This window comes from Exophiala mesophila (genome assembly GCF_000836275.1).
Source record: "Exophiala mesophila strain CBS 40295 unplaced genomic scaffold supercont1.4, whole genome shotgun sequence".
Taxonomy (NCBI): domain Eukaryota; kingdom Fungi; phylum Ascomycota; class Eurotiomycetes; order Chaetothyriales; family Herpotrichiellaceae; genus Exophiala; species Exophiala mesophila.
The window spans coordinates 1,369,392-1,394,877 of NW_015622507.1; the positions used below are offsets into that span (position 1 = coordinate 1,369,392).

Consider the following 25,486-nt stretch of genomic DNA (forward strand, 5'->3'; position numbering starts at 1 on the left):
TGTCACCCAAAAGACTGTCACCCAAAAGACTGTCACCCAAAAGACTGTCACCCAAAAGACTGTCACCCCAAAGACAGGGCCGCTGGACCTGGGCGCGCCTGATTTTGTGTGCCCTACACGTCCACTTGTTCACACAAGCTGAGACTACTCTGTTATTGGTATGAGGTGTGGACGCAAATCGCTTTGTTCAAAAGCCCTCCGACTCTGGCTTCACTCAGAGTTTAGCTGATCCGCCAGAACCATTTCCGAAAACCCTACGCTGCACTCAAGTTTCATGATAGGGACACCAGATGTGTAAGGGGAAGAAGAGTATTTTCACCAAGCACAGAAAAGTCGAATGTGTTTGTTCTCAATGAATATTGATTTCAGCTACCTAGAGAGGCTGCAATTCGTGCTCATGATTGGTCATAGGAAATACAGGGCTAGAAGCCAATGTGAGAAACCTCCATCACAACCATGGATTCCATACTCGGTGTGTGTCGATGGGTGTCTATGGGTGAGAGACAGGCTTAGTGGGTGGCGGCTTGCTTGTTGCCCTCGGCAGATGCCTGTAATCGTTAGTTTGATGCTTTGGAATATCCCCATGTTCAGACTTACGGAGTTCTTGGACTCGTCGATCTTGTCACTTGCGGCATCCTTTGCGGCCTCAGCACGCGTACCGAGAGATGCGTTGGAGTCTTTTGCGACGTTCTTGTTGGCCTCCTTGCTAGCCCCTGCGGTGGCCTCGTTGAACTTGTCACCGACGTAGCTGTTCCAGGGATGTTAGCATGATCCAAGTGGTGAGCAATAAACTGGGAGGAGTGAGGGCACTGGCGGCGAGGCCGATTGCATGGAGGCCACGATGATCGGAAGAAATGACTTACTTGGCAGCGTTCTTGAGAGAGTCAGCCATTGTGGATGATTTGGTCTGGTCTGGTTTGTTTTGGTTTGAAAATTGTTTTAGAGGTTTGTTGAGATTCGAGATCAAGGTGTTTGGATGGAAGATCGAACGAGAGAAAGATGGGACAGAGGGGTACTTATAGCAAGAGGAACTGGTCTGAGGCAGGAACAACAGGCACATGACATTACTCTTCTTGCCTTGCAGCAAACGACATCCATGAGTGAAGAAGGTGCGGTCATCGATGCCCACCAATCATTACGCGTCGTCAGGTTGCCTCCACCTGGCATGAGCGATGATATTCACCTGCATTCTTGCGTCAATGGTCGTAATCACTTACCAGTATGACGTTTTTGCTAGGCTGCCAGTTGAACCTGCCTGCGAGAATCTGGCACTGTTGGTGTTGAAGCACAAAAATGATATATGTGACATCACAGCCAAAGTGGCTCGGTAGATCGCCCGACGAATCACATCAGTGGGTCTTTACTAGCCACTGTGGCTTTGGGAGTTGACTGGGACCAACATCCGTCCACACACCCAAGAGTCATGACGTTGAAGCACTACCAAGTATCACCAACTAGAAGCACATTTCTCAAGCAACGAGCCGGAGCAAACAGGTATTTCGGTGATCCACCTCTCCATTGGCTCAGGTACTCCAATGACGTTTCCTTGGTAATTTTCGTCACATCTAGATCCGCAGACTGGTTGGCATAGTCTAGGTCATCCTTGAAAGTCGTCTTGAGGATCTTTCCGTCAGTTAGCCACTTGATGGCGCCTACCCCGATACAATATCTTGATAGTTCGTCAGCCTCGCTGTTCAACAGTTTCCATACGCTTCACACTTCTGCTAGCATGTGAAAACGAGGTTTGTTGGTTTCCCCGAATCCTCTATTAGGGGTCATGTCATGGTGGCGCATTTGCACCATTATCGCTCCGCCGTATGTTGCTCATAAGCTTCATCATGGTCTGCCATACATCTTGAGTGTTCTTTCTGACGTAGTCACGTGTCAAACAAGATCACTGCGGGTGTAACGACAGTGTCTGGGTATCGTTATTATTGCTAACGGCTAGACTACAGCACTCCGTGGAAGTGGCTGTCTTCTCTAAGTGCGAAATTTTCGAGATGTAGGTTCGTTTCGACCTCATCCTCCGCTCCACACCATAGAATATCGCCTACCATGCCAGGGCAGCCAATATCTCCTCGGAATCAAGCCCTTCAAAGTCCCAGATCAAAGCATCGTCATTATGGAAGCCATAGATGTCGGGTATGTTCGAAGTATCCTGCATAGTGATCACCTGGGGATCGATCCAAGCGGTGTTTGATGCCCCATCCCCGGCTGGAACCACGAGCTCAAGAGGGTCAAAATTGAGTTGGGCATCATTTGGAAGACCCGGCTCTAAAAACGTTGGATACATTTCTGGGAATAAGAATGGCTCTGAGGTATCCCCAGGCTCTGAGGTATCCGCGGGAAGGGGTGAGAACCGTGAGTTTTGAAGTAGTTGGTGCTTCAGACGAGCAATTTCGGCTCTGTCCACGGTTTTCCCTTTGGACCATGAATCGAATCTCTCCAGGCTCGTCTCGCAGAGGGTGTTCATAACTGCCGCATGTTGTGCGACATCAGGCCAACGTCGCGACAGTTTCCAGAGAAGATGAGGGAGGGTCGGTAGATATCTGCTCAAGATAGACATCTCATCCTCCTCGAGTCGTGAACCGCCATCTCGGGATGTTTCCATGGCGCTTAGGATGATACCAAGTATGCAGCATCCCGATTCCATCATGAAGTAAGAAGCATGCCAGATATTGAAGAGCTTCCCAACTCTCTCTATCGTGCCGAACTCTTTGAGCACGGCTGTGGCTGATTGCACGGTTTTCTTCCGCATCTCAAGGGTGGGATTGGGACACCGTGGCGACGGGCGATTGAGTCTCATGATCTGACATTGGTACAGTAATTCGTGAAACTGGATTTTTTCGCCGTGGTTTATGCTCTGATGCGTTGTTTGGTACCACATATTCAAGCGTTCATGAACTCCCGTGAACCATTGGCGAAAAGAGCCATTCCAGGGTAGATCGTCAACAACCAACGTGGGATAGTACATTGCCCACGCAATCTCAGACTCTATCTCCCTGAGCAGGCAAAACTGTCGACTTGTAGACGATTGTGAGTCCGTATCAGAGAACTAAGTTCGTCAGCATCCTTCCAGTTTCTACGCAACCTGGATTTACCTGAGCCGTCGAGGCTGACCTAGGCCATAAGAATGGTCGACATCGAACTGTGTGGACTGCGCTGATCAAGTTGTCAGAAGATCGGACAGTGACGGCTCGAAGAAGAGAGATTACCAATCAATATTGTACGAATGCCAAAAGATCCTTCTTCTGCTACTCAGTGCAGCAGGATCAAGGTTCTTCTGCAAAGACAGTGGTATCTCATGCTGAAGCCCCAGCTGTAAACATAGCCTCGTCGCAGCGGCAGCGCACTTGGAACAATCGACATGCTTGGGATTTAGGAAACCGTAGTGAGTAAGCAGCTGTAAGACTTGCAGCCTCTCCCAGAGATCCGTGATCCCGGCCTGTCGAAGGATCCCAACCGCGGTCGACCAAAATCCATATGAAGCTGATGTCGCACGTTTCTCATCGCGGTGCATCAACGTCTGCATCTGGGAGGGAATCAGTATCCGCAAGTACACAGCAGAGGAAAGGTTCTAACACTAATGGCCAAAGTGATATGGACACAGAAGATATCAAAAGGAGACGGGGACTTGTTGTTGTAAACCCTGTCGTATGCTTCGAATAGATCTGTCTCTTCGACCGCAGGATACAGGGGACGATATATCTCACAGTAATGCTTCAACATTGTATTGACGACATGATCTGGAACCGAAGAGAGTTTGATCTGAGAGGAGGAGCCGTCCTCTTCATGGTCGGAAATGCCATATTCATGAGACCACTCGATTAGATATGGCGGAGGCGAGCCGGATAGAAAGAATGATGAGGTGAGTGGAGGCTGGATTTCTTGCTTTCGTGTCAGGCCTTGAGGCAAGACGACGGTGGTTGCAAGGTCTGTGGAGAGCTTGTCGACTGCCTCGATTGCAACATCGACGTGAGTCTTCGACTGACGATTAATGCGTTCTAGTTCAGCCTCCAAACGAGCGACTTCTTGTTCGAGATGAGATGTAGCACTTCGAGGTTGATTGGCGCCATGAACTGAATCATAGCCTAGGCATGTTGCATCTGCAATAGTACACGCGCCACATTTTGGATACTGGAAATCGCACTAGAGAGAGGGTCAACAGGCAAAAATCGATGAGCATGACTATTAAGTCTCTGGGTCACGTCCTTACGCGAATCTTGCGTTTGCGACAGCGCGTACAGGCCTTACTATGCCTGCGTTTTCGAGGAGCTGATTGTCTATCAGAGGTCATGGCAAGCTGTCGTCATTCAATATGTTTAGGGCATTTGAGGGTGTGCAAGACCTTGGGAATGTGATCTAGAATTACCATGCATTCACTGGCCTTATGATCAAGTCTGAGTGGAATGAGAACAGTGTCAGACTTGTGGCAGCAACTCAAACCAGCGCACATAATTTGACTTTAGTTAGGTTCGCCAGTACCTTTACCTACGGAGTAGTCTTGACTGATGGCCCGAGGGGCCTCCTTGGCTATCTGAGGGGCATAGGGTTCACGGGGGCGATTCCTTCAGGGCGCTCTGGCTTATCGGCTATCCGTGTCTAGCTGAGTTGACTTTGGCCGACGAAGAAAACCCCCACTCAATTGTCAGGTAATGGACGTGATCCAACACCATTTCAACATGGATTCCTAGGATGTAGATTCTACCTTGCGCTCTATCAAATGATCGACTGATCCCAATCCATGAAGCAGAGGAAGGCAACCTCCCTCGCCGAGCCAACGAAGTGGCGCTTTCTCAAATCTCTTAGCTTGGTCCAATGGAAGGCCCTAGCTGAACATCTTGCAGACCTCTTTGATCCCATACTCGTGGCAAAATGGTTCAGAATGATCGGGACCTCTGCTGCCTCATCCATCGTAAGCACATATATTGTAGGACTTAGGCAATAGCCCCGAAGTACCAAGTGGCCATATTAGCTGTGGTTTCGGATTCGCGTCATTGGCGGAACCTCAACATGCAACTTCACGGCAAACTCCATCGTTGCCGACGTGACTGCAGTGATGCTTTTCGCGTAGATTTGACGGTAGATGTGCTAAAGCAGATACCTACGTAGCCCATCAAGTTGTCGTGCCGTATCCTTAGGCCTCTATCTAATGGGGTTATCCCTTCGAACCATCAGGTGTCCTCCTTTATGTTGATTTGGGCTTCTCGGGTGGACCACCAACTCAAACATCGCCAGGGGCGGTTGGGATGAGGGCTTGACAACATTCATACCAACGTGCCGCCTCAGTCAAGCATCAAGTCATCTCCTACACTCACAAGATTAAAAACAGACTCCAAGCATTAGCACATGAGCACTGAGAAAAGCCCTCTGGATTGAGAACTCGTAGTTAAAGAATTCATCAACTATGATCATCTGATGTTGATTTTGTGAACGGGTTCGCCCTTTGATATTGGTGAAGGGCTAGGGGAAATCCGGTGGCGTCCTTCGGATGACATTTGCGGAGAGTGGCTAGCCAAGTAAGGCTAATCTCTGTATTGTTAACACGGCTTGGGGCAAGAGAAGCCTTCGGGTTTCGCCTTTAAAACGAGTGAGGCTCTAGGCTAGATGCGAAGTATGCCCCTTTTTCACCTTTGTCATGCCACTTCACTTGTGGCCGCTGGAATACCAATGGTCCTCAACATCCTAACAAAGTCGACATTTTTGTCGGTATTTTGTTTGTAAGATGAGCAGACCGGCGAGTGGGCATTGCTGTAGCCAGATGTCAGGTCTGGACGCGAAAACCGGAGGATGATGTTCACGATGATCAACGACGGCATTCGCCTGTTTAAGATTCAAGTTGTTTTATGGTCTCAGAGATTATATGTTATGCTGATGTGGGAGACAAGCAATCATCAAAACGACCACTTAACAATGGGTAGATCCTCGCAAGGTCTGCCAATGGTGACTTGGCCAGTGCAAGAAGTCAACTCCATCAAAATGGTACCAAGTGTCACTATCCTATCGATGCCCATAGCACCAGGTGGCACACTCCTGCAAATTGCCGGTGGGCTTCCTTGCTCGTCTGAAAGCCTGACTCTCAAGGACTCAAAGGTTGTATTGACTCCTTTGGATTGGTCTTGATCCGTCAGCTCCTGCATTCGTGCAAGTCGGGTGAGGGAATCTTTGGCTGGGTGGTCGACCAGGTTAGGGGGTCGACCTGGTCCATAGAAGTGATTGGCATGAGCAACATAGCCATTCTGGGGAGATATCATGAAAAGTCCAAGAGGGGTGCACTCGATATCCGCAAAGTTGCCTTCGCTGTCGCCCAGCTGATAGTTTATAGAACTTGCCAACCCAAATTCCTCGATAATGGATACAGCACTGGCGTAGCTGGTTGCATATTGTAGCAAACGCCTCGACATGATGTGGACTGGCATGTTGTTTGGGTTGAGCGCACCAGACCGGAGTGCATTCATACATAAACCAAATCCAGCGCTATTCATACCGATCTTGCCCACGATTCCAGCTTCACCTAGGAATCTGACGGTGATGGGTGACCCATTAGGCTTGATGTGAAGGAAGACCATTCCAGTTTGAAGCTCAGGGATCATGTCCCAATTCTGTGCCAGATACATCTTCCCATCTTCGGTTCGCTGACTGATTGAAGTGCACCCATCAGTGTAGTTGGTGAATGCAATCTCAGTGCGAACGTTCAAGGTGACGATGTCCTCCAAAGTCACGCCTTCTCCAGCTCCTTCTGCTATGCCTCTCATTTCTTCCACGATCTCTGGCCATTGCCTCTCGACAGTCGGAAGGAATCGTGTTACAGCTCGCTCTTTTGCTTCTTGCCATGAAATCTTAGCCGTCTCTCCGAAAAAGTAGGTATATGTAGCAATGTTGCTGCGTATCTCCGCTCTAGCTGAGGCTCCATGGGCTAGTCCAATCTCAAACGGATGGCCACTGCAATGAACCGTTTTGACGACCGGATCGTCCATGGTATACTGCGATATGCTCCCCATTTTGATTTGTTGGAATTTCGAGCACCTTCAAGTCATCCCAGATGCTTGCAGCTCAGGGACTTTAAGCTAGATTGATTATTGGAATTGCACTTTGTTGTTGGAATGGGAGCTTGTGGCACCTGTACGTTGATCCGGGCAGCTTGTCAGTCACGACCAGGAGACGCAAAATGCCTAGTGTGGTGTCACATTGACCGGCATTAAGCGCCAAATATCAACCTCTGCCGCATTTTTGCTGGAAGGCAAAGCCATCAACAAGAAAAATGCTTGGTCATCCGTAGACAAACTTCCCTTGTGTATCCTGGCCGAGATCAACACAATGCACTCCCATCGATTGGCTTCTCCAAAGGTTCGCCTAAGATGAAAGAAGGCTTAAATGGTGCTTTGTAGCGCAATTAGTTTCAATCGCTATTACAACAATGAAGGCTGTCGTCGCACAATCTGGGAGAGCGATTTTGGTTGGTGATAGACCTGTCCCTCAGCTTCGTGATGACTTTGTCCTCATTAAGACCGTGTCAGTGGCGCTGAATCCGACAGACTGGAAGCACTTGGAAAATAATCTGGTTAATGACGGATGTCTTTTGGGATGTGACTTTGCTGGCGAGGTTGTTAGAGTTGGCGAAGCCGTTACCAAAACCCTTCAACCTGGTGACCGCGTAGCTGGTGTTGCTCACGGAGGAAATGCTGTCCAGCCCGAGGACGGTGCTTATGCAGAATACATTGTTGCCAAAGGCGACATGCTCATCAAGATCCCCAGTAGCCTTGACTTCGACCAAGCTGCTACTTTGCCGCTCGGCGTGGCAACAGTCACGCAGGGGTTGTACCAGAAGGGATTGAAAATGAGTCTACCAGACGTTCCAGTCACGAACGGTACGAGCGTTCTCATATACGGCGGGGCTACAGCTACCGGAGCTCTTGGGATTCAGTTTGCTAAGTTGTAAGTATTAGATTGGTCTCTGCCGGTCTGATTTCATCTCACAAATTGTGATTGTAGGTCCGGATACACGGTTCTTACGGCTACATCTCCAAAGCATTTTGACTACGTTAAGTCTCTTGGGGCAGACAAGGTCTTTGACTACAGAGATCCCTGTGTGGGACGTACGATTCGCACCTTTACCGGAAACACGCTGAAACTGGCATGGGATATTGTCAGCAACCCCGAGTCAGCCAAAGTGTGTGCTGAGGCACTATCTTCGGACTCGAGTGGATGTCGATACGCTTGCTTCCTCGCAAACCGCAGCCCCAGAGAAGACGTGGAAAGCGTGGGGTCCAATATGTATACGGCATGGGGCGAGTATTTTACAGTGGGAAGTCTGGAATACCCGGCGAACGAGGAAGATTTCCAGTGGGCGGTTAAATTCACGGGATTGACGGAGACTCTGTTAGAGAAGAATATATTGAGATGCCACAAAGGAAGAGTGGGCCAAGGTGGTTTTTATGGAGTGCTACAAGGTCTGGACGATTTGAGGAATCGCAGAGTTCATGGCGAAAAGCTGGTGTTTCGAACTTCTGAAACGCCTTGAGTACTGAAGCATCTCTGGTTGCAGCCGAGGTTTGACTGTATATCGTTGAACATGTTCGCCACGAATTCAGCCCTACGAGTCTTTCTTGAGGACCAACCAACAGCGATAAACGTATGATAAGTGAAGAGTCTCGTCCTGCTTGCCATTTGGGAAAAAGAGCCACATTTCTAGGTTGCCTTTTAAGCCTAAGCATCTCGATTCTTCCACGCACCGCCTCCCTCCTTGTCCCCGTGCCCCCGTCCCTGGAGCACCCACCAGTATGTAGCACGTGCATGTCACGTGTATATTCGTCAAATCTTTCTTTCATCTGGTCCAATTCAAAGTACTCCGTATATCCTGTTAACCTGTTATCATGTGGTCTCTAGCGACCACTTCTTCCGTGGACACTTCCTAAGAATTACATTGCAAGTGCCTCAACGTCACCTGGCCCTAACCCATGGCTCTGCAAGTCTGCAGCAGATGTCGGAAAAGGAGAATCAAGGTAGTCCCTTTGTAATGTTCCCCCACTCATAAGCAGGCTAACTTGTCAAACATAGTGCGATCTTCAGCTTCCTGCATGCAAGAATTGTAGCCTAGCAGACGTTGAATGCACTTTTTGGGACCATTATCTAAGGCAAGAGATCTCGTCTAGGTAAGGAACTCCCTCTTCCAGGTCTGGGATCCACGCTAACAAGGAACCCATAGTCATCTTCATCTTCTTCGACAGAAGAGGCGGCGGCTCGAGCTTGAAATCGAGCAAGCCACAGATAAGACTAACTGTCAAGATTCATCTTCCGGTGAACAATCTTACGAAATCCAAGAACATGGTCTACACCTGAACGTTTCTGATGGTGACAATCTCAACTCCCCCTCACAGCTTGCGTATCTAGGACCTGGCAGCTCCTCCCACCTGCTGAATCACTTGCTCAAGAAGAGTATCTGTTATCGGCCACAGAATGGCACTCCTATTCCAGAAGGACTACTGTCCACCAGGACATCCAAAGTGGATGAGCTCACTCGTAGCAGGCATGTCTTAGCCTTTCCTACAACAGGGGATCTACGCAAAGTTGAGCTCCATTCCCTTGTCACCCCCTCGACTCAGAAGGCGATGATCGAACATTACATGAAAGTAGTGTCCCAGGAGTATAAATTGTTGCATCTTCATGGCGAGTCTGCGATGCTTACTCATGAGAATCCTCTTAGATGGTCAACCTCAAACAAAGACAGTCCAGCCGCTCTTGAAATAAGTCTGGTGTTTGCCATCTCCTCGGCGCTAATAACAAGGGACCTGGATCAAACGATGTCAAATTTCTCCTCTCGATGCATCGAGGATTTACAAAGGTTCATTACAAAACCTGAAAATCACCATGGCTCACTGGACACGATTACATCCTCATGTACAGCTCTGTGTGGACTGGCGCTTTGTGATATGATCCGTCCATCGTCCGGACAACTCTGGGATTTACTAGGGAGGGCCTGGACCATGTTTGAAGACCTCCGCGACCAATATCAGTCAAGAGGTATTGCGATCGACCAGGAATTCCAGAACCTGGAGTATACGCTGCTGAAAATGGAAAGGTAGGCCAAAAATCCAGAACCTATCGACTGGTGACATTTACTGAAGACTTACACAGTATGACTGCCATTCACTTCCGTCGCTACTCTGCATTCTGCGCCATGTACGCTCGCAGCGCATATGGCACTTTCCTCGCACCCAATCCATCCCTCGAAGCCCTCAGTGTCCTCATCTCTCTGCACAACGAGGTGCATCGGATGGATCATTCCTTCCAGCAACCAGACGAGGTCCTGGAAAGCCTCATCCCCGGCCCGCTACAAGTTACAGCATTTCCTTCTACTATAAGCATTGACTCAGCGAGGTTATACATCGCCTTGCACCCTTTGTTTACAGCGTCAGACGCATTCTACCAACCAAATTCGGGTGCGTTCCCATCCAGGCTTTTCCATATCGTGGGGAACTCTGCATGCACCATTATCAACCACTACGCCTTACTTAACGAAGAGACCAAAATTATTTGTGTTTGGATGGCAGCTGAGCAGGTTCTTGAGGCGGGTCTCGTCTGGGCAGTTTACATCATGAGTCAACGGCAATCTACATCCACTGCATTCGGAGGAAGCCAACCTGTGCTACAACTGAGCCCCAGTGTCATCATGGACCCGATCATCAAAGTCTCCACCCTTCTCGCTTCATTTACGGCACGCTGGAGAAATGGTTCTACATATGCTCGATCGTGGGAGATCTTTGTGCAAATGTTTTGGGGGATGACTTTCTGAACAATCTAGCTTCACCGCGACTTGATGATCCACCAGTCCAACATCGAAGTCTTTACCTCTATGACTTGGTTATCGTCACTTCAAACCCCTCGTCTAGCTTATTCAGCTCAAATGCCGTTCCTCGTCCTCGAGACAACGACAGCAAGCGCGACAAGAGCAATGCGGCTGACTGTGGCGTCGCCCCATTTGGTTCACCATCTTCGGCAATGTCAAATGGAATGAGCGTACACCTCGTCAACTTACTCCCGTCAAAATTCAACTTGGCTAGCGCGCCAATGTTGGATATTGTCACCTGCAAGCTGGTCCAGTTGTATGGAGGGTACTTTCGCAGCTCATCTCCGGGTGTGACGATATTGTTACTGAAGATGAAATTGCCTAAACTGTAAAACACCGGAGCGTCCTTATAGAATTCGACACCCTGCACGACATGGGGATGATGCCCAAAGATTGCCGAGGCTCCAGCGTCAATCATGGCATGCGCCAGGGGTTGTTGGTATGTCGCTATCTCATCCTGTGTTGCTGCGACCCATCCACAGGGTACTCCCCAGTGGATGGCCACCAGCACGACATCTGCTTTGGCCTTTGCATTTCGGATGCTTGACAAGAGTCGCTCCTCATCGGGCTTGTATGTCTCCGTCTCGGAGTATGGTGACATGCCAGGTGATTCGTCCAATGTCACGGTGTCAATAACATATTTGGTGAAGACACGTACACCGGCCAGCCCAGGGCGTTGAGGTCCGGCACCGCTTCCATTCGGCAAAGTCGTGGTGATACCTATGTATGCCACTGTTGTGCCATTGATGGTCTTGTACACAGGTGCAAAGCTCTCTTGCACATTCTCTCCGGACCCAACACGGGCAACGCCGGCTTTATCCAGGGCTGCACATGTTGTCCGGAGGCCTTCCAAGCCATAATCCATCCCATGGTTATTGGCCACGGTGACAACGTCAACCCCAACTTCACGGACAACTTTACTGTGTTCAGGGTCACACCTCAGGGCGATCAATTTCTCTGCCGGGTGTTCGCCTGTACTGAAGGGCATTTCCAGATTGGCAAAACACGAATCAGTGTCTTTGATATGATTGTAGACATGGTTGCCGTCCACAGGACGGCTAAGCGGGCCACTGAGAACCAGATCGCCGGCGCCAACGATTGAAAACGCCATTCTAATACTGGCCTTGAAGTACCCTTTTTTCGTGACGAGGCAATTGTCTTAAAGATCTCTTAGATGATAACTAGTACGGAAAGTGCATGACCACAATACCAATGGTTTTGCGAAACAGCTCTATAGTTTCATCGTCCCTGCGTTGGGCGATTTAGTCATGGGACTTACAACGGGCAAGGGTCACAGCATCCGAGCCGTCGATGGTACCCCACACAATTCTTGCCATGTCGCACTTTTGCTCTCGTATGGAATTCGGATAAGCAGGCGTCGATCATGCATAAAGCCGTTGGTGGTTGACGGGAATATGCTTACGGAGGACAACCAGGCTAGGGGAACTGCGTATGTGGGCCAACTCCATACATATGCAAACTAGACAAGACCCACAGGCTTGCCACACCGAGACCTGGAATACTGGACACCAGTCTTTATCTTAGTCTTTATCTTGCATATCTATGTAGCTGGTTGCGTTTCTTTGAACGGTGAACACTACCATCAGCAAAGATGATCGCGAAAGTTGAAGCAGCTCCAGCAATGGAGGCCCCATACACAGTCCACACATCGACTTTGTTCGATCCCAAGAAGAAGGCCTTCTTGTCGAACATGTCGATCACTGTCGACCCCAAGACAGGCCTGATAGTTGATTACTATGAGAGAAAAGACTCTACAGACATTGGAACCTCCGTTCCCAGAGGCGATGTCGACCTCAGAGGAAAGGTTGTGATGCCAGGGATCGTTGATGCTCACACTCACATCTTCCTTCATTCATACGAGTCAGTTTCCGACTGCTATGTTTGAACAAAAATGATTGCATTTGGCTAATAAGTCATAGCGAGCGGCCATCTCTCGTCCAAAAGCGCGACGAGAGTATTCCAGAGCGAATCATCCGTGCCACCCATCATGTGCGAACAGCACTGTTGGCGGGTTGCACCACATACAGGTAAGTCAGAATATATAGATAGTGTTTGCGATTTAGTGTCGACTGACACAACCCAGAGATCTAAGTTCAGAGTCTATGGGGGACATGGACGCCCAGATCCGTGATTGTATCAATCGAGGGCTCATTCCAGGCCCACGCATGTTTGTGGCCACACGAGCATTGGCCAGCACCGGGTCGTACGAAATGCGGACCGAGAACCACGCGAACGGAGTCTGCTATCCGCGTGGAGGGGAAGCTGTCGATGGAGTGGACGAAGTGCGGACGGCAGTGAGACGACGCATCGCTGCTGGTGCCGACGTTATCAAGTTCTTCGCCGACTATCGAAGGAGAATCATGAGGTACCCACCCGCTCAACAACACCCATACATCCCCAGTCCAACCCATCCGCCCAAAGACCCCAACCCAGACTATCTGGTCTTCCACCAGGAGGAGGTCGATGCGCTAGTTAAGGAGGCCAATCTTGCCAAAGTTCCCGTCGTCTGTCACGCGGGAACCATCGACGGAGCAATGATGGCCATCAAAGCCGGCGTTATCTCGATCGAGCATGCATATTTCGCCAACGAAGAACTTTTCAAGCTCATGGTCGAGAAAAAGACCATCTTTGTCCCCACCTTGGCCGTCTGTGAGCGCGTGCACGCCAAACGCTTCGACCAGATCATGGAACAATCGAGGATGGCATACCGAATGGGTGTGCGTTTCGCCTGTGGCGGAGACACCGGCACATATCCGCACGGTCAGTCGGTTAGGGAGTTGGAACTTCTACGAGAGGTCGGCTTGTCGTGGGAAGAAATCCTCGAGGCCGCTACTGTAGGTGGCTGGGAGTCTTGTGGTGGGGATCTCTGTGGCATGGAATTCGGTTGGTTTGATCAGGGAACCCGCGCCGACTTGATTGCTGTGAATACTGATCCTCGTGACGATGTTCAAGCCCTCAGACGGGTCGACTTTGTTATGAAGGACGGTGTTATTTTCAAACAGGATGGCAAGGCAGTCGGCATGGTCACCAACGACCATGTGTGGGATCGGTAGTGTATATATGGATAAGGTGTTGCGTGGTCATTTCTTCTCAGTCATTCTTTCTTGTAGAACAGAACATGCTCTATCAACCTGGTATGCGACACAGGTTCCCTTTTATAAGCGGACAAACGTGGCACTCCTTTTATATTGCTGCTTCTACACTTGGACCTTCATTTGTCTCGATTTGTCTCGCTTTGGAGTGGAACAAATCAATTACCGCTCGATGTGACCAATGCAAATAGTTCTTTGAATATTCAGTATTATCATGCACTCCTCCCATTGAAATAATTAAGAGGGGCTCTCTACAGTCGTGTGATATCAATTCTATCCCACCAGAATTGACACTGCTCCATAGCCCAAGTGTCCTCTGTTAACTCGGCCGGTGTACCTACTGGCCCGCCTATCAACTCTCTGTTGCCATTTCCGAGGATCATGGTTAGAGGCTGGGCAGGGGTGTATGGCTTCCAGATCGGACGGTCTTTCATTCGACCTTGCAAACGATTCGGATCGCCTTGGTGGCAAATGAAACTGGTCATGTAGGCATGCAGAATGCTCGCCACTTCCTTTTGTGCAGGGGATAGAGAAGTAGTTACACGATCCATGGTTTCGTACCTCATGCTGTCGCCGTGGGCCGCACCAAAATGTAATGTTGCAAAAACATCCCAATGGTAGAGGTACACAGGAGGAGATATTGGGATCGAAGATGCAAGATGGGCCGTCTGTCGAATCGGAGCTATGAGCGAGTACTGACCATATACAGCTTCCGTGCGCATGAACTGAGCCCCAATCTCGCTGCCTACTCTGCCATCAAGATAGACGGTATTTCCGGTGGATGGATCAGGGTAAAGCCTATCTATCTCGGCAATATCCTCCTCGGGAAGTCCAGGGAGCAGCCTCCTCACGAAATCCATGAATTGTTTTGGTTCGGACAGTTTGCGATCCACGAACAGAGATCCCTCGTTCGTACAGAAACCTGTCATGATTGGAACTTTGTAGAAGTTTTTCGATCGCCAGCTTTCCATAGGGGGTCGAGGAATAATGTCACCGTCAATTACAGGTCGAAATGCCCATTGCATGGTATGTCTGTACTTGTTGAACACTGCTTGTTGTGCGTCGGTGATTCGAGACAAGGGTTGTTCGCGCAAGTAGGTGAAGGTGTCCGCCGTGGAGAGATTAGGCGGGCATCCGGTCTCACTGAGGAACTCGGCGAAATAACGCTCGACGATTTCGGAATCATAGGGTCGACAATCTCGTGAGGTTGCAGAACCTGATTCCATAATGACTCGGTGAAAGGGCCCAGGGTTGGAATCGCTATACTGCAGGAGGAGATGTCCGATCTGACTGCGATTCAGTAAAATAGTCCCAGAGACTACGGGAAAGACAAGACAGGAAAGAACTCACCGCAATAGCACCCGCAGAAAGACCAATTAGAGTCACATTGTCCTTGTCGCCACCAAAATGGTGAATATTGTCTTGCACCCATTCGAGTAGCAATCTCTGGTCCTGGAAACCGAGGTTTAGAATGCCTTCTTCCGCTGACTTGGTCGATGGGAGGAATCCCAATGCTCCAACTCGATAGTTGAATGAGACAGCTATGAACGGTTCTTCAGACCAACCAACCATGGAAGCAGTGTTCTGCATAGACGAGTGACCCCGGTTAAAGGCGCCGCCATGGACATAGACCGCGACTGGTAGAAGCTTGTTGTGGGTTGAATTGGGTCTTGGTCTGAACACATTGACAGACAGACAATCCTCGCTGTAAACTAGCGGGATTCTAGGAGGAATCAACTGGTTTCCAGGGGGAGCATTGCCATACGCAACAGCATCGAACACATCAGAACAAGGCGCGACCTTGACTGGTGGGCGAAATCGAAGGCTCCCCACAGGAGGCTGGGCATATGGGAAGCCCAGAAAGCATTCGACGGGCTGTGGATATTGATCATTTTCCACGATGCCACGTATAACTCCTTGAGGGAGAGTGACAGAAGGGCGCTCAGAGTGCTGTTCTTGTGAACTCATTGCGATATGCCGCTGTGGTAGTTACCTGAGTCTGTACTCCGGAATTGATAGCGTTGATGTTATCATTTCGTTTTGCAAGATAATCGGCAGTAGATGTCTTGTCTCTTGATGTTTCTCAAATGACAAGTGCATCTCTCCGTTCCAGTTAAAAAGGATATCGCCTGATCTAGAGTAAGTAGCCCTCCAAGACGGAAACATCCACGGGAATATGCTAGCTGGGGGCGGGGACTATCGTACAGTGCTATCAACTCGGCAAGCAAATGCTGGGGTAGTGGAAGAAGTGGACTCTACTCCGACCAATTCACCCTCGGTTATCAAGGTCGAAGCCATACGTTGTTGGAGTCTATCAAGCGTATCCCAAGAAAAGCGGGTCCAATATGAGGGCGGAGGCTTCAACAACGTGGGAAAACCCCACCCCGTGGGCTTGGAAATGTCCAAGGATCATATCATGGTTGTCTGTTTGACAATCTGGGCCTCATTGCATATCGCAGGCCACATTCATGTGATCCACAGTGGTGGCCATGGTTGGAAATGATGTGTTAGCTTTGGGTGCACGGATGGACGGGGATAACCTAGGGTGCTCTAATGGCGCTAGGTCTGGGTCCGCTCTACGCAACCTTTCCTAATCTCCATGTCTCGTGCAAGAAAGTTCTATCGGACAACGATGTATTGCCAAGATCGCTGTAACCCGTCCCCGGTTATCATTTTGCGGTCCAAGTGCGCATCTTGACCACGCTGATAGTGGACCTGGGACCGTAAAGAAGGGACAACGTACTTTACAAGTCTCCTGTTGCAGGAATCGACATATCATGGCGCTCGACCTCAAATTCACTTATAAGATTGAGGTTGTCCGCTTGAAATGAGAGTACCTATAGCACAGAATCGAACCATGGACAACAAAGAGATGGCCACCACCAAAGCAGACGCCGACAGTGTTGGCCCATCGGAACAGTTTGCCAACGAGAAAGGTGCTATTACCGTATCCGAAGGTGCCGACCAAGCACTTGCTTTCACCCAAGGAGAGACCGTCACATATGATGAGGCCACAAACGTTCGAGTGCGACGCAAGATCGATCGCCACCTCATTCCATGGATGTTTTTCACCTTCATGGTGCAATACTTTGACAAAACTCTCCTGAGTTATGCATCTGTCATGGGCCTCATTCAAGACACCAAGCTCACCTCGGGCCAGTATGCATGGTAGGTGATCCTGGTTTGATTCGACAAGAATCGAGATTCATTGATGCTAACGACTCTCGTACAGGTGCGGATCCATCTTCTATTTCGGTTATCTCGTCTTCGTCTACCCACACAACAGACTGATGCAGAGACTGCCTCTTGCTCGATACTTGTCAAGCGTAGTCTTTATCTGGGGTGTCGTCCTCGGACTCAATGCGGCATGCAACAACTTCGCTGGTCTCATGGTCGGCCGTTTCGTGCTGGGTGCGCTCGAAGGCGCCGTCACAGCGGGCTTTGTCCTCATCACTGCACGATGGTATTCGCGTGATGAGCACGCAACACGAACTGCCTTTTGGTATATTGGAAACGCAGTCGCACAAGTTGGAGGCGCTGCATTCGCATATGGTATCGCCGCAGGGTTTCTCGGCAATGACAGCATCACCTTTGCAGGATGGAGAGTCCTTTTCATTCTCTCAGGAGGACTGACTTGCATATTTGGAATCTTTATGTTCATCTACTTCCCTGAGTCGCCCCTTACAGCAAAATGGCTTGATGATTTTGAACGTCGTGTGGCTATAGAGCGTCTCCGGGTCAATCAACAGGGCATTGGAAGCAAAGTCTTCAAATGGCCCCAGTTCCGCGAGGCCTTTACGGATCCCCGCGTAAGTTCATACCCTGAAGAGTGTCGATGAATCCTACTGACTTTGCTGTGCGTGTAACAGACATGGCTATGCTGCCTCTTCTGTATTCTCTGGTTGATTCCATCAGGCGGATTGACCACATTTTTCGCACTACTTATCCAAGGCTATGGCTTTGATGCAAAGACGACTCTTCTGCTCAGCATGCCCAGCGGTCTTACTCAGGTGATTACCAATCTTGGGTTTCCTTACTTGGCCGGCAAGTTCAAGAATCGAATGTTGGCGGCATCTCTTGCCGTACTTCTCAGTGTTTTCTCCATTGCCTTGATGACTGGTCTCTCAAGCCACGGTCCAACAGCATATCGATACGGACAGCTTGTGGCATACTACATCATCCTGGGTAATTCGCCCTCGCCATTGATCTTGATTCTCAGCGTGGTGAGCACCAATGCTGCGGGTTACACCAAGAAAACAACGGTGAATGCCATGGTTTTGATTGCGTACTGTGTCGGTTTCCTGATTGGGCCCCAAACTTTCCGAGACCCTCCATACTATACCAAAGCCAAATACACTATCCTCGGAGTGTACTTGGCCTCTTTGGTATGCATTTTGGGTCTGTGGTGGATCAACTGGCGCGAGAACAAGAAAAGAGACCGCGAGGCTGCGGATCTCCCGCCACAACCTGCAGGACAAGAATTCGCCGATCTGACGGACAAAGAGAACAAATATTTCCGCTATGCACTTTAATTCAAGGCACGGGGAGATTATATCTGCAGTTGTCAGAGTTTAGGGCAGCGGTTGAAGGCTGGGGCTCAAGGGAAAGGGAGGGATTTGAGCCAAATCATATGGAACATGAGAGCGCACCATAGCCAAGGAACGATTGGCTCAGTGAGGTACATGAGAAATAGGCTCTCTTTATCTAGGTCGGTTGTGACAGAGTGTGATAGAAGTGTAATTGATGTTACGCTGACGAAGCATCTACATAACCTTGCAGCTCACTGTCATTCCTGTCTTTCTTCCACAAGCTGTACCTTGCAGTAACAGCAATTTTGCCATTCAAGACTTTGAGATGTCCTATCCATGGGTGCCAACTTGTCCCTATGTACGTGAGGGTGAACTCATCAAAGCCCATTTTCCGCAAAGAAGTCAAGGATCGTTTTTGCCACCTCCTCGGTATGGCTTTCGACTAAGAAGTGCCCGCCATCCAACAAGACAATCTTAGCCTTTTTCAGATCTCTCTTGTACGAGTGTGCACCCTCTTCTGGGAAAATGAGATCATTCTTGCCCCAGACGGCCAGGAAGGGGACTTGACTGTCGCGGAAATACTGTTGGAACTGAGGATACAAGTCGACATTGGTTGCATAGTCCTTGAGTAAGTCAAGTTGAATTTCGAGATTTCCCGGACGATTGACCAAGGCCCAATCCAAGTGATAAGTCGCTGGATCATCGATCTTGTCAGGCTCAGGCTCTCCATGGATGTACTGTTGGCGGAAGGGCTCCAGACCGAGGACAGCCTCGGTGATCAGTCTCCGGTATTCCTTGTGTTCGGGGGAACCATTGGCAGTAGTCCAGTACTGCTTGACAGGGTCCCAAAACTCCCTCAGGCCTTCTTCGTAGGCATTGCCATTTTGGGCTACAATGGCCCAGACCGCGTCGGGGCGTTTCAAGGCCAATCGAAGGCCGGTGGGAGCGCCATAGTCGAAGATATAAACTGCGAACTTTTTGATTTGCAGAACATCAAGGAATGACTCGATCGTGTCGGCAATGTTTGCAAATGTGTACTTGAAACTGAGCTCATCAGGGATTTTAGTGAAGCCATAGCCTGGTAGATCTGGCGCAACAACATGGTATTTCTCAGCCAACAAAGGCATGATCTTGCGGAACTGAAACGAAGTAGTGGGGAACCCATGGAGGAGCAGGAATGTTGGTTTAGATGAGGATCCAGCTTCTCGATAGAAGACTTTGATGCCGTTAGGAAGAGTTGCGTAGACCATGATGATGGATGATTGTCAACGATTGGAAATTTCGTGGTTACAGGTCGACCCTAGAATGCTTGATGCAGACTGTGTTGGGAGAAGCAGTGGTTGAACAGATTCTACTCACATATCGACTGGAGGACTTATATATACACAGCTGCTGGCATAGAAAACATCGCAGGCATAAATACTGATCACCTCATCAAGCATCCTTACTGAGGCATGTTTTGGAAGCTTATTGTCTGTAAATGACGACAGCTCGAAGACATTGTCTAAAGCATAAACTAATGCATGACAAAGAGTGCATATGCAAAGCTGAAAGTGGATTGCTCGAGGTGCTCGTCAAGGATGAAGAAAATTGAAGTATTCGTGTTCCTAAACGTTCTTTATGGTAAAGGATAGTGCTAAAGCGGCGAGGTAGAGCGCCTGGATACAGGATCACCCTCCCAGATTAAGTTAGTGGTAGCCCTGAGTAAGTCTCTGACCAATGATGTTGTCAAAGACCAGTGCCAACTTCGGGATAAATCCTTGACTCATCATGCTGTTTTTATCACTCGTGCAAAAGCAGCATTCGAGTTATACTTTGTGGCTGCAAGGGACTTGTGCTCATTTGTGGTTCTCCCTATGATCGTGAAGCTGAGTAGGGTGATTACATCAGAATTGACGGACGGACATGACGGCTGTCTAGTGGAAGTAAAGCCATTCGGAATGCATAAGACTCGAACTTGAAAGAGCAGCGATTCTAGAGCAGCGTGATGACGACTTTTGATGCTAACATTGGCTAGACAGTGTATACATTCTAACATACATACACACACCAATCATGGAGAAATGGATCAGCTAGCCTACAGCTTGTGTCGCTTCTCGCCGCTGGCAATCTTTCTGAATTCCTCCTGTGGGGCTCCCGAAACGAAGCGTTGCATGCCAGCCATGACTTCTCGGACTCCTTGAGTCTCCAAGGTCTCCAGGTATGGCTTCCTGATCAGCTCCTTGATCCCAATCAAGCTTTCCTGGTTCAGATGGTTTCCCAACTTATCATCGACCTCGGCGAGGACCTTCTTAAGGAAGCCGTCGCTATCATTCTGGTCCTTGCCGCTGATGACCTTGTTGACGAAGCCGACTTGGACGAGCTCCTCAACCGGAATGCGGCGGGACATGATCAAGGCCTCATTAGCCTTAGCAATGCCGAGGCGTTGGACGAGGCCAAATGAGGCGCCTCCTTCGGCCACCAGGCCCAGCGAGGAGAAGGGGGTGAGAATAAATGTGTGCGGGGCGGCGTAGATGAAGTCACAGAAGCCCAACAACGCCGCAGACAGGCCGACAGCAGGGCCATTGAGAGCACCAACTAGGATCTTGGGGTGGGTATAGAAGGACCGGGTAATGTCCAAGTTGTTGGCGACAAATGACCTGAGAATGTCACCGCGTGCGGCATCTTTGTTTTGTCCACTGTCGCCGCCCGGTCGAGTGGTGGTGACATTGGCACCGGCGGAGAAGAAGCGACCCTTGGCCGTGAGAATGGTGACTGAGACGTCTGGGTCGTTGGCAATCTCTCGCAAGAGGCACGAGATGCGGTAGTAGTAGGGTTGGGTCAAGGCGTTGAGCTTCTTGGGCAGGTTCAGGGTAATGATGGCGTTGCGGCCTTCCTTGTGGTAGAGAACAGCTTCTTCAGGGGACTCCATGATGAACTGAGTGAGATGAGATACTCGCAAGGGACTGAAAGAAGGGATCGAGCTCGAAGATTGTGAGGAAGGAATATGATACAGGTCGAGGTGTGGTTCAAACAAAAGAGAGTACCGTCAATTGACCCTCGGTAAAGAGACACACTGGGACTGTCGGTCAATGGCCGAGAGTTACGGGACAACAGAGGACGCTGTGATCAAAGTGATTAGTTAGCACAGTAGTGCTCAACACAAGATTCCCACCACGGTTATCGGCTGAAAGAAGTGGGCGAGGACAATCGCTTTGGTCGTCGCAGTTTGTTGGAGATTTCTCGTTCTTGAGGATTTGGACCTCGGCACAAGAAAGCGCAGGGGAAACCCTCGGGCGGCGATATCGATAATCCATTTCACGTGATATGTCTTGGCCAACGGTGACATCTTCCTTACATCTTCTCGTACGTAGCCTTTGTGCTCTGAGTCAAATGTGTACCTTGGACGATGACATTGCAAGGGGTTCAACCGTCTTATGTTGACACATGGAAGTCCCAATGTTCCTAGAAATCCTTGACACCAAACATTTGCAAACAAACGGCCGTAAAGTCATGTCGCCGCCATTATAAGAACATGCCAATTCGGTCCAAATCTGGCAGTTGTCACGTGACAAAGAAACCAGACCTCATTTGACTAGAACAACGACCCCTAGTTCAGCCACTGCATGAACAATCGCTTGAGCGGCTGTCTGCCATCTACTGATTTTGGGTTAAATGATGCACAACGGCCTATCAGACCTGGAGAAAGTATAACCCTTTCTAATCAGGAAATTCTTTGCTCAATCACGACTGGCGAGATCTTGAATCGTGATGGACAGGTTTGAATGTATTTTATGTCCTGATGGACTTATTTGAGGGAATCAGATGCATATATCGACTCTGACTAAGTGATATACTTTAGTTGTTATCCATTTTCAATATGCTACAACCCATGCTCTGATTTAGTGGAATTTCCTGAAACAATATAACCTGGTGGGTTGACTGTGTCCATCCCCCAATCCTCCTGTCGCAACAATACCACTTCCGCGCCCTGTGGGCCATTATCGTGTTTGGGCCAACCGTACAAACCATCTTCTGTGATGGCCAAGTACGCATTCATCAGTATTCAAGGTGGCCAGACAGTCAGGGAGAAGGAGCTCGCAATATCTCAAGCAAAGTCGCATGCTGCTCGAGCTGCACACCGGACCAAGAAGTTGATTCTCTTGTCCGCGGGCAAGCCGGAGAAGACGGCCCAACCGGAGAATAATCAAGTAGCGACGCAGACACCAGCAGCAGATCCAAGTCCATGGCATTGGTCCAAAGGTGCCAGGAAGGACCCCTTCAATTGCATCCCTGGCAGTGATAGCGTCACCGCCGGGATAGCTATCGACTTTAGTACGTTGTCCGGCAATCCTTTGTGGTACTTGATATTGATTTGTTTGTGAGTGCACAATGTTGTCTCTCCGATTCACGCCGCTATTGCGGGCACCTTTGGCGTCTCTAATCTCTACGGGTCTTGGCTTCTCGAACAGATGGCTTCGTCCAGGGACGTTTTGGATGTCGTGGTGGCCAGCATGTTATCCCTGGCTAGCCCATTGATGAAACTTGCCCCCGCTAGCCAACAGATCGTGACTGGTGTCTACCTCCACAAGGAGGGTGCCCTCGCTCAACTCCGGAATCGAATCGAGCTCTCCGATGCGGGTATCGACGATAGCCCCATATTGACCGTGATGTTTCTTGCCATCCTCGAAGGTTCCGAGCACAATCGTGACGCCGAACGAGCCCATAGGTCCAAAGCTGCTGCCATGGTTAAAGCACGGGGTGGCGCTAACGGCCTGATCGCGGTACCCTGGATCCAGGCTTTGGCCTCTCAGTATGTCTGTATCAATCCCTATTGATTGCTTGTGTCTGACTGGTCCCGTAGATTTCAGATTCAGGACTCGCTATCAGCCGACGTGGAAGAATTCGATTTCCTGGGTTTCGACGGACCTCGACCCGAAACCTTCGAGATGCTAACACACGAGGACGCCCTGATCTCAATGCCTCCCGGATTTGCTCCCCTTGCTGAGAGGGGAATGCTCGGTAAAGAAACCATAGCCATAATCAACCGACTTGCTCGTCGAGATTACACCGTCAATCCATGGCCCGTGAACGAGGCCGTGTATGCACCGCTCAAGGATTTTTGTCCTGCAGTCTACAGCAAGAGGCTGTCAGTGGACAAACTCGTCTGTCTCGGCCTAGTCCGTTATGGAGTCCTTAGCATCGTGGGAAGGGAGTTCCGAGCATGTGTCTTCCACAGTGTGACAGAAGCGTTGGCAATTGCGGTCAGATCCATCGATCCGCCCGTTGAAATTGAATATCGACAATGCTTGATCTGGATCTGGCTCGTAGCTGTGAATTCTTGGTTGATTGGCGGTGGAGAGCTCGAAGTCGAAGGTGTCGTTCTGCTGGCCCAGATGCGGTCACACTTCCCAGAGACTAACGACTGGACAACCGATGATGTAGAGGCATTGGGGGCTAGATTTTTCTGGTGCACAGCTTTTCACGAGATGGTCATGATAAATTGGACCTGAGACAAATTGTTCTTGATTCAAGACCGGTTCAGTGCTTGAAGAACGCGTCAATCACATCACAGTTGACGCCATCTGCTCGAACTAGGTAGGAAGTTCTTTGCTTCTCTCAGCCCATAAGGGAATACCCGACATTTTCGCCTCGCCCCATTGCAACCAACCTCTTTCTCATGGCTTCGGCTCGAACTCCCGTCATGTCGTCCGTCTTGAACCGAGCTCTATCGACCCACTGACCAACAGCATGCTGGAGCACCTGTCGAGCTCGCTGAGGACCATGGTCCGCCAACCCCACAGAGCCATGCAGAGTCATCCGGCCGAGGGTTTGACTCGCATCAATCCCTTTGTAGACGCCGCGGTGAAGAATGTTGCTGTCGTAAAAGACCGCATCTCCAGGCCCCAGCTCTACTATCAGCTGACCGGGTAAAGATGCTTCACAGGGTGATGCAGTTCTTTCAGTATCTGTTCTGACTCGTCGATGGCTCCCTGGTATGACTATCAAGGAAGCATCGTCAAATAACGCAATGTTGTATTGTGCATGCAGCTGTTGGCCGTTTGGACTTTTCTCACTGAGTTGGCGGGCCTCTTCCTCTAGACTGACGTCTGGGCGAATGTCGTCCCTATGCCAACAAAGCTCGAAATCGGTGTTATCGGCAGGGCTGATAAGGAGGTTGAAGAGCTCCATGACCAATTTGTCGTTTGCTTCTGGGTCGCCTTTCAGCCCGACAAGTTCCTCGACCACAGACAGAACTTCTTGCGAGAAATAAAGGTCCGCAAAGCTGTCTCTGTCGCTCATTTCTGGGTGGAGCAAGTGTTGTACTCCCCAGATATTGTCACCGGGCTTCCAATCTTGCCAGGGCAGGTACTGCTTCGGTACCGTTCGAACATGAGGCCACCTGCCCTGACGAGCATTGTCAGTGGTATTCTTGGAAGCCACTCTCAAGGCAGACAACATTTCCGATGATAATAGATGCGGAATCTTAACGAAACCATCCCTGCGAAGTGCATCAAGGTAGGGGGTCGGAGAAGACACAGCCATGCTTGAGAGCGGACGCCCGCAACGAAGCAGTTGGCCAATTCAACAGACATTCCAGGCTGTCGCCAGCAATGGTCACATTTTGAACATTCTTGAGGTTACATCACGCGTTGCGACATTGATGAGTGAGGTGGGATGTCGTTGGGCGACTATCATATCACGTGACTAGAGAGACACTGAGAGCGGCCCGCACTTACCCCAGTGGAAGCAGAAGCCTGGGGCCGGCGGACGTCTCTTAACCTGAAACCAGCCCGAGGGCCCATACGGCGACCCATGAACGTCCTAAATTCGGTGTAGACAGACCAAGCACATTGCAACCGTCTGAAACGAATGCTCTCAACACCAGATATGTCAATTATATCCTATGTGCCTGATAGGTTTTGCCTGTCCAAAGATTGCCGAAAGTTGCACCCGAAATACATTAGGTAGGCAGAAGGCACAAGGGTCCTTCCAAACTGGATCAGCAGTGAGTCACT

General features: G+C 49.8%; 8 protein-coding genes across 8 annotated transcripts; 3 read left to right on the top strand and 5 right to left on the bottom strand.

The window, feature by feature from the left end:
* Positions 1-345: 345 nt before the first annotated feature.
* Positions 346-1,245, bottom strand: PV10_05709 (uncharacterized protein). Its single transcript, XM_016370414.1, has 3 exons — positions 864-1,245; positions 598-748; positions 346-548 (listed from the first exon to the last, which is right to left on the bottom strand). Exons 1-3 carry the CDS (start codon positions 1,058-1,060, stop codon positions 510-512), a joined length of 387 nt encoding a protein of 128 aa, XP_016222707.1. The 5' UTR covers positions 1,061-1,245; the 3' UTR covers positions 346-509.
* A 772-nt stretch (positions 1,246-2,017) lies between these two features.
* Positions 2,018-4,297, bottom strand: PV10_05710 (uncharacterized protein; the record flags this gene model as incomplete). The annotated part of the gene is made up of 5 exons (XM_016370415.1): positions 2,018-3,055; positions 3,102-3,162; positions 3,216-3,532; positions 3,583-4,149; positions 4,217-4,297. 5 exons carry the CDS (start codon positions 4,295-4,297, stop codon positions 2,051-2,053), a joined length of 2,031 nt encoding a protein of 676 aa, XP_016222708.1. The 3' UTR covers positions 2,018-2,050.
* Positions 4,298-7,417: 3,120 nt separating this feature from the next.
* Positions 7,418-8,521, top strand: PV10_05711 (uncharacterized protein; the record flags this gene model as incomplete). The annotated part of the gene is made up of 2 exons (XM_016370416.1): positions 7,418-7,935; positions 7,993-8,521. 2 exons carry the CDS (start codon positions 7,418-7,420, stop codon positions 8,519-8,521), a joined length of 1,047 nt encoding a protein of 348 aa, XP_016222709.1.
* A 681-nt stretch (positions 8,522-9,202) lies between these two features.
* Positions 9,203-11,183, top strand: PV10_05712 (uncharacterized protein). Its single transcript, XM_016370417.1, has 2 exons — positions 9,203-10,078; positions 10,135-11,183. The coding sequence occupies exons 1-2, from the start codon at positions 9,609-9,611 to the stop codon at positions 10,790-10,792; spliced, it is 1,128 nt and encodes a 375-aa protein (XP_016222710.1). The 5' UTR covers positions 9,203-9,608; the 3' UTR covers positions 10,793-11,183.
* Positions 11,184-18,682: 7,499 nt separating this feature from the next.
* On the bottom strand, positions 18,683-19,815 carry PV10_05713 (uncharacterized protein). Its single transcript, XM_016370418.1, has one exon. It carries the CDS (start codon positions 19,736-19,738, stop codon positions 18,866-18,868), a length of 873 nt encoding a protein of 290 aa, XP_016222711.1. The 5' UTR covers positions 19,739-19,815; the 3' UTR covers positions 18,683-18,865.
* Positions 19,816-20,484: 669 nt separating this feature from the next.
* Positions 20,485-21,695, bottom strand: PV10_05714 (uncharacterized protein). Its single transcript, XM_016370419.1, has one exon. It carries the CDS (start codon positions 21,397-21,399, stop codon positions 20,566-20,568), a length of 834 nt encoding a protein of 277 aa, XP_016222712.1. The 5' UTR covers positions 21,400-21,695; the 3' UTR covers positions 20,485-20,565.
* Positions 21,696-22,348: 653 nt separating this feature from the next.
* Positions 22,349-25,241, bottom strand: PV10_05715 (uncharacterized protein). Its single transcript, XM_016370420.1, has one exon. It carries the CDS (start codon positions 25,011-25,013, stop codon positions 24,087-24,089), a length of 927 nt encoding a protein of 308 aa, XP_016222713.1. The 5' UTR covers positions 25,014-25,241; the 3' UTR covers positions 22,349-24,086.
* Positions 22,508-23,980, top strand: PV10_05716 (uncharacterized protein; the record flags this gene model as incomplete). Its single annotated transcript, XM_016370421.1, has 3 exons — positions 22,508-22,802; positions 22,854-23,280; positions 23,332-23,980. 3 exons carry the CDS (start codon positions 22,508-22,510, stop codon positions 23,978-23,980), a joined length of 1,371 nt encoding a protein of 456 aa, XP_016222714.1.
* Positions 25,242-25,486: the final 245 nt, after the last annotated feature.